The sequence below is a fragment of the Berghia stephanieae genome, chromosome 11 (assembly GCF_034508935.2).
Source record: "Berghia stephanieae isolate SIO BIC M18660-M18661 chromosome 11, UCSD_Bste_1.3, whole genome shotgun sequence".
In the NCBI taxonomy this organism is placed as follows: domain Eukaryota; kingdom Metazoa; phylum Mollusca; class Gastropoda; order Nudibranchia; family Aeolidiidae; genus Berghia; species Berghia stephanieae.
This window is the reverse complement of record NC_088370.1, coordinates 32,668,678-32,677,380: the sequence shown is the minus strand read 5'-3', so window position 1 is coordinate 32,677,380 and position 8,703 is coordinate 32,668,678. Positions and strand designations below refer to the sequence as shown.

The window sequence follows — 8,703 nt, the reverse complement described above, 5'->3', positions numbered from 1 at the left end:
CTCTTACCCACTTCTTGAGATCGCCGATTCGTTCACCACCATCGCGAAGTAATTTTGACCAGCAGTTAAGCTTAATAGCCAATATTCTCATCACAAACATATAACATAGAAACGATTGAGACATGGAGTATGCTCCGGTGTATGGGGTGAATTTTTAATTCAGAAAAGTGAGTGGAGCAGGCACTTATGTTGGTAACAACAAGATATGAAGTGAGTAGAAAAGTGCCAGAAGACAATAGAGAATAAAAAAATTTTTCGCGGCGGTGGTGGGGTTTGAACCTGCGACCTTATTGGTACGACAATTCCGCCTGGCAGGTGAGAGCGTGGCTCTACCGTGTGAGTTATCCACGAACACAAAAATATTCGTTTCAAACCCAAAGTCATTTCTAGATCCCTCTCTCACCCACTTCTTGAGATCGCCGATTCGTTCACCACCATCGCGAAGTAATTTTGACCAGCAGTTAAGCTTAATAGCCAATATTCTCATCACAAACATATAACATAGAAACGATTGAGACATTGAGTATGCTCCGGTGTATGGGGTGAATTTTTTTTTAATTCAGAAAAGTGAGTGGAGCAGGCACTTATGTTGGTAACAACAAGATATGAAGTGAGTAGAAAAGTGCCAGAAGACAACAGAGAATAAAAATTTTTATTCTCTATTGTCTTCTGGCACTTTTCTACTCACTTCATATCTTGTTGTTACCAACATAAGTGCCTGCTCCACTCACTTTTCTGAATTAAAAATTCACCCCATACACCGGAGCATACTCCATGTCTCAATCGTTTCTATGTTATATGTTTGTGATGAGAATATTGGCTATTAAGCTTAACTGCTGGTCAAAATTACTTCGCGATGGTGGTGAACGAATCGGCGATCTCAAGAAGTGGGTAAGAGAGGGATCTAGAAATGACTTTGGGTTTGAAACGAATATTTTTGTGTTCGTGGATAGCTCACACGGTAGAGCCACGCTCTCACCTGCCAGGCGGAGTTGTCGTACCAATAAGGTCGCAGGTTCAAACCCCACCACCGCCGCGAAAAAAATGTTTATTCTCTATTGTCTTCTGGCACTTTTCTACTCACTTCATATCTTGTTGTTACCTCCTCAATATTATTGTTATTATCATGATAATAACAGCAACACAAGCGATACCAGGATGTACTAGAAGAGGAGGGATAAAGAAGGATATTGTTTTTGTGTTGGATTCCTCCGGGTCCGTAGGGCATAAGAACTTCATGTTACTTCGTCAATTTGTTCATGATATAGTAGTTGACATGGACGTGAGATTGTATGGAATCAGAGTGGCCGTTATTACTTTCTCCAGTAGCATTCACTTTGTCTCCTTCTTCAACAGGGACGCGGCGAAAAGTCGCTTGTTGAGGAAAATAGCAGAAATGCGATTTCGACCCGGTCGGACGAGGACGCATTTGGCTTTGGAACGTATGAACGACATTATAATGACGCCAAAAAGAGGTGATAGACCTAATGTTGAAAACGTCATCGTAGTTGTTACCGATGGCATGTCAGTGAACGAAACTGCTACGACACAGATTGCTGCTTTTATTCATAGGCGGGATGACGTCAAGATGATTTCCATCGGAGTTGGGCGTGGCGTGAGAGAATCGGAAGTAAAGGCTATTGCGTCTGCTCCAGAATTTGTGCATTTCGTTTCGGGTTTCAAAAACTTGGTAAAACTTACTCATCGAATTAAATTAGAATTGTGTAAAAATAAACGAACAACAACATCAACACCGTCAACAACAACCACGATTACGACAACAACCACAACGACGACGACAACGACGGAGACGAAGTTGATATCAACACTGGCAACACTGAAATCGGCAGAAAATGATGAAAGCAAAAACTCTGAAGAGACAAATTCTACATCAAAACAATTAACCAGCACGGCTTCCAATATGAAACAAAATAACTCAGGAAACGCAGACTTCAACAAGGAATCCTCAAAAGCATTTTCGACATTTTCTCCTAAAAAAACACCCATAAAAGTTAAAGGTCAATCATCTTATGCCACTTCGTCAGGGTCTCTAATATCGGTCTTAAAGACAATTGCAAGATCACACAAGAACCCCACAATTTCTAATAAAACATCTGTTTCCAGAATCAATAAAAACTTACGGGGACCCCTAAACATTGATAAAACTAAACTATTGACAACGTTACCAGGACATAGTGCAAATTCCGTTGATAATTCATTGCCAACAAAAATGACAACTTCAGCTGATTCCATAAATGTAAGTGAAGTCAATTTGAACAACATGACAGGGAATGTCAATGCTACTTTACACTCTCAGACGAGTTCTACTACATCTCCTACGATATCGAACAATGACACTAGAATGATAACTCGTGAAAATTCAACGCAAATATCTTCAGAGTACAGATCTAAAAATAAAACACTATCATCTCTTACGAATATAACATCAGCTTCGTTCCAAAAGCATATCCAACTCCACCCAATACAATCAACAACAAATCACCCGAAGCTGCACCATACAGAAGAAGAGCCCAAAACCACAGCATCTCAGATCGCGGTTATAGCTATTATCGGTGGATGCGTGTTGATTTCGTGTGTTCTCGGGTATGTTTTGTGTTGCATGTTTATGTTATGGAAAAGACGGAGAGCCAGAAAGAGAAAAATAAATAAGGCCTGATTGATAATCCCTATATTGATTGCGTCAAGATCATAAATGAGCTCTCCGTCCCGATAGCTTCTGATCAAACGCTTTTTTCACCATGGTTAAAAAGTCTTTAAATTATATATAATATTATGGATTTATTAAACTGACCTCAAACTTTATATTCAGTATATCAATGACTTATTATTATAATATATCCACCTCTACAATAAAAGCGATATGTAGTTTCGTGTTGTGTGATTAGTTTCTGGAAAGACGGACAGTGCTGTGGAGAGTCCTAAAGAAACAAAATATGGAATTACAATCCTACACTGATTGCGCCAAGATCGTATTGAGCTTTGTGTCCTGATAGCCCGGTAATACAGCATTCGCATCACAAGCAATTTTTTTTTCAAAAAACCCGGGATTGATGCAGGGTAGAATCGAGATTTTAGTTTTCCTTCCCTCCACGAAGAGCAGCAGATTTGTGCTACATTTTCTTTAAGATGCTTTTTTGTCGGAAAGTACTATCCAGCGTGGCTCGGTGGTGCGGTCTTTGCTTCGTACCCAAAAGTAATCGAGTTCGGCTACCCGCCTCGTTGTGTGGCCTTTTAAGCAAGTCATCTCGCCCTAGCTCACTTTGCGGCTGACACCTGGGATATTCCAGTCCTGAAGACAAATTTTGCCTAGGGGATGAATAAAAGGAATATATTTATATATAAATATATATATATGTATATATATATATATATATATATATATATATATATATATATATACCACATATACATATATATACATATATATGTATATGTCTGTATACGAGTATATATTAGAGAGAGAGAGAGAGAGAGAGAGAGAGAGAGAGAGAGACGGAGAGACAGAATGTGTCTGTGTGAGAGAGAGAGAGAGTGTGTGTGTGTGTGTGTGTGAGAGAGAGAGAGAGAGAGAAAGAGAGAGAGAGAGAGGGGGGAGAGAAAGAAAGAAAGAAAGAAAGAAAGGAAGAAAGAGAAAGAGAGATACACAAAGAAGAGAGAGAGAGAGAGAGAGAGAGAGAGATAGATAGATAGAGAGAGGAAGGGAGGGAGGGGAATTTGAATGGATTGATGCATGATGATGTTGTTGCTATGAGCCTAGAGCTTTTTTGTATGGAGGATTGGTCGCAACATAAATAAATTTCATTATTTACTATTATATTTCATTATTATTATTATTATTAGACAAAGGAAGATAGACCCTGACTGAATACCGTTTTGAGACATAGAGAGAGACCTAACAATAGATCAGTTTTCACTAACCTTGATCGATCATAATATTATATCTAATTTATCTGGGTTTGAATAAATTGATAGCTTACGTGCCTAACTGTGGTTTGAAAGCATGCACAGTAGTCAAATAATATAGAAGATAATGGAGACAGAGTATTGATATACAACATGTGCGGCTATGTGGTCTAGTGGTATGACACTCTTTTTCGGATCGGAAGGTCCTGGGTTCGAGCCTCGCTCGACGCATAGTTGAGTCCTTGGATCAGACTCTTTACTCACATTCTCACACCGTACTCAGGTGTAAAATGAGTACCTGGCCGTTAAGAGCGTTGTCTTTGTCCGAAAAATTGTAATATCGCCTTACAGGCGTCATGTCTCGTCCTACATGTTAAATATTGCTGTTGACCAGGGACCCCTTGTAAAGCGCTTTGAGCACGTTAAGTGGATATTGCGCTATATAAAAAAGCTCCAAAAAAGCTCAAAAAACAGTTAGTTATAATGAAATGGTACATGATACCGGTATACTCCGAAGAAGAAAAAAAAAACAACACGGTTTAATAAAAATATTTGGCTAGAAAACTCAACCTTCAGATTATATCGATTGATTAAAATGATCCTCATTTTGTTAAAAACTCTCAACCCTGGGACTTCAGTGAATTCCTAGGTTTTGAGGGTGTTTGACAAGATGAGGATTATTAGGGTGTTTGACGAGATGAGGATTATTAGGGTGTTTGACAAGATGAGGATTATTAGGGTGTTTGACAAGATGAGGATTATTAGGGTGTTTGACAAGATGAGGATTATTAGGGTGTTTGACAAGATGAGGATTATTAGGGTGTTTGACAAGATGAGGATTATTAGGGTGTTTGACAAGATGAGGATTATTAGGGTGTTTGACAAGATGAGGATTATTTTAGGGGTAAACCATGTTATAAAGAACCAGGCAAAGCAAGAAAATTCTTTATCTTACACCGGTGCCTGCTTCTTCATTTCTTAATACTCTTCAACAGTCGTAACGTCACTTCCTTCCTATTGACGCATGGTAACTTAGTAACATTGGCTCTAAACTATCGGAACAATGGCGGACGCCCGTATGAAATATTTCCCCTGCGAGCATGAAAGCGTATCCAGAGGAAAAAACCCCATAAATTTGATCATGTTTTGACTTTTACACATTCTGATCACAAGGCATATGAAAAGTTCTAGCCAGCATGAAGAATAAAAAGTAATGATTTTCTTTGTTTAGAACCAAGATGGCCGCCGTTGCCGGGCGGCGTGACATCAGACTACTGAATCCAATTTGATATAAACTATGTTTATGTTTAAACGATCGATATTTGAAGAATGTGTTTTATGGCCACAATTTTAAAAACGTGTTTTGGGGAGTTTTTTTTCAGGGCATGGAATGGGTACATAGAAGGATGAAATTGGATTCAGTAGTCTGATGTCACGCCGCCCGGCAACGGCGGCCATCTTGGTTCTAAACAAAGAAAATCATTACTTTATATTCTTCAAGCTGGCGAGAACTTTTCATATGTCTTGTGATCAGAATGTGTAAAAGTCAAAACATGATCAAATTTAGGTTTTTTTCCCCTCTGGATACCCTTTATGCTCACCGGAGTAATATTTCATACGGGCGTCCGCCATTGTTCCGATAGTTTAGAGCCAGTGTTACTAAGTTACCATGCGTCATAAGGAAGGAAGTGACGTTACGACTGTTAAATCCTATTGTCACGACGTACACTTATGTGCAGGTCTGATAAACCGAATTCATTATGGTCTCATTGTTGTAATGGGAATCTCGAAAAAAAAAATGGCGCAATATATTGTTCATTACAACACTGTTAAACTAGGCCCATATTTGGGTTCGAATGTCAGACCTGCATGTATATACACCTTGAATCGTCACCTCAGTAGATTAATTGATCCACCTTTGCAAGTGTTTATTTGTGTTAGATAGTGTTTCTATAGCTAGCTGGGAAAAGGCAACATGGCCATCTTGGAAAAACTTGCACAAACTATACTTGCATAATAGCCTATTGATTGGAGTCGTTTAACTCACTCAACCCTAACGCCGACTATATCCGTAGCATACTCGGGGTTACTTTTACCCCACGCCTATTTATTACATTTTTATGAGACAAATTATATGCGTAACATCAAAGCTAATGTCTGTAGTTTTTGGACGTTAATGATAGTTGAATAAAACTATCTATGTAGCTACATGCACATTTTCAATAGACTGTCTACATTCTTTTCTCCAATTTTTGAAAAGTAGCAAAAATCTCTAGGATTGAGTGAAGACCGAAGGGCTAGAGCTCAGGTGGTCGCTGGTTCGGATAAGTAAGTAAGTAAGTAGGATTGAGTGAGTTAACCTTCTCAAGATCGTCACACTCAATATGACGCAAATAACATTTTTCTTTGTTGTCAAATGTGTTTTATAAATAACTAAACTAAAAACTTCTGGCCTGGCCCAACCCCATACTCAAAGAAGCTGTACGGCAGTGAGGACGACCTCAGGACCACTGTGGGCTTCATTCACCAGACCGGACTGACCATGTGACGTGACGGAAACGAAGAAGAAGAAGAAGAAGAAGAATAAAAATCTTGAATAAATTAACACATTACTGAATGCTGTTTTGTGAAACCTATTTAATTTTGTCAACAAAATCGTGCATAAAAGCAGTCCTTCAGAGCCGTTATGCCCATGGAGCCAGTATCTACGTGGCCTTCGTAAAGTTATGGCCTGATACTGACCAAAAAATGACGTCAAAATGCCGGTCTTTTGCCACAAAAGAAAACAAATCGTGAGTTGTATTCAATAGTTCAACCAATGAAATAACTTGTCTCCAAGAGCTCTACTAACGACAACTCACTAGGCGGTACAAAAACCAAAGAATGACGTCAAACTGCCAGTCCTTTTGGATTTCAGTGTCAGGCTATAGATAGTTCGAAGATGACGTCAATCAGGCCTTTATTATTGTTTTTGCCATCGCGTTTGTGAGTTGTTCTCACTAAACTGTATTAACCAGACTTTAAAAGTTCATGGTTACACAGAGTTTGTGTGTTGGTCCGTTATACTTCCGGATGGCAATGTTGTGAACTCCTTGGCCAAGCGCATTCTATCTATAACATAACGATGGCTACGTTATCTATCATGGTTTCTATAGATAGTATGCGTTTGGCGAGGAAGCTCATAACATTGCCATCATGAAGTATAACGGACCAACACACATAACCGTGTGTTTCCATGAACGTTTATAGTAAGGTTAATACAGTTCAGTGAGCATTACTCATAAACGCGGATGGCGCGCAAAGACTAAAACAAAGACCAGAGTGACGTCATCTTCGTTCTATTTATAACGTGAAACGGACAATAACAACTATAACAGGTCGAGTACTGTCCGCCAGATCAAATCATTTTCTGCTGGGTGGACAGAGGGGTCGGGAAAAAAATCTCGACTGCTCGATCTTGGTCCCTTTGCGTGTGAAGCGAGTGCTCTATAGATAGTTCGAAGTTGACGTCACTCAGCTTTGTTATTGTTTTTTGCCATCCGCGTTTATGAGTAATTCTCACTAGAATCTTTTTAACCTGACAATAAACGATCATAGTTACACAAAGTTTTGTGTGTTGTTCCGTTATACTTCGAGAAGAAGATGTTGAAAACTCCTTAGCAAAACGCATACTATCTATAGATAGTATGCAGATGACGTCACTCAGGCCTTTGTTATTGTTTTTGCCATCCGCGTTTGTGAGTTGTTCTCACTAAACTGTATTAACCAGACTATAAAAGTTCATGGTTACATAGAGTTTGTGTGTTGGTCCGTTATAGAAAGTTCGAAGATGACGTACTCAGGTCTTTGTTATTGTTTTTTGCCATCCGCGTTTGTGAGTAATGCTCACTGAACCTAATTAACCTGACTATAAACGTTCATGGATACACACAGTTTTGTGTGTTGGTCCGTTATACATCGGGATGGCAATGTTATGAGCTTCTTAGCCAAGCGCATACTATCTATACTTCCGGATGGCAATGTTGTGAACTCCTCAGCCAAGCGCATACTATCTATAGCGTAAAACGGACAATAACAATCAGAACAGTTTGAATGCTGCCCGCCAGATCTACTCATTTTCTGCTGGGTGGACCGAGGGAATCTGAAAAAAAACTATCTCGACTGCTCGATCTTAGTCCCATTGCGTGTGAAGTGAGTGCTCTATAGATAGTATGCAGATGACGTCACTCAGGCCTTTGTTATTGTTTTTGCCATCCGCGTTTGTGAGTTGTTCTCACTAAACTGTATTAACCAGACTATAAAAGTTCATGGTTACACAGAGTTTGTGTGTTGGTCCGTTATACTTCCGGATGGCAATGTTGTGAACTCCTTGGCCAAGCGCATTCTATCTTCCGTTATACTTCCGGATGGCAATGTTGTGAACTCCTTGGCCACAACATTGCCATCCGGAAGTATAACGGACCAACACACAAACTCTGTGTAACCATGAACTTTTATAGCCTGGTTAAGACAGTTTAGTGAGAACAACTCACAAACGCGGATGGCAAAAACAATAACAAAGGCCCGAGTGACGTCATCTTCGAACTATCTATAGATAGTTATTATTGTCTTTTTTTTGCCATCCGCGTTTATGAGTAATGCTTACTGAACTGTATTAACCCGACTTTAAACGTTCATGGATACACAGTTTTGTGTGTTGGTCCGTTATTCTTCCGGATGGCAATGTTATGAGCTTCTTAGCCAAGCGCATGCTATCTATAAACTGAACTGTTGGGAGCC

General features: G+C 39.5%; 1 protein-coding gene across 1 annotated transcript; it reads left to right on the top strand.

Annotated features, from left to right (window-relative positions):
- Window positions 1-1,126: 1,126 nt before the first annotated feature.
- On the top strand, window positions 1,127-2,677 carry LOC144956398 (uncharacterized). The gene has a single exon (XM_078886898.1). It carries the CDS (start codon window positions 1,127-1,129, stop codon window positions 2,675-2,677), a length of 1,551 nt encoding a protein of 516 aa, XP_078743024.1.
- Window positions 2,678-8,703: the final 6,026 nt, after the last annotated feature.

Coding starts and splice junctions, on each gene's coding strand:
- LOC144956398 (XM_078886898.1), top strand. CDS start 1,127: ATGATAATAACAGCAACACAAGCGATACCAGGATGTACTAGAAGAGGA.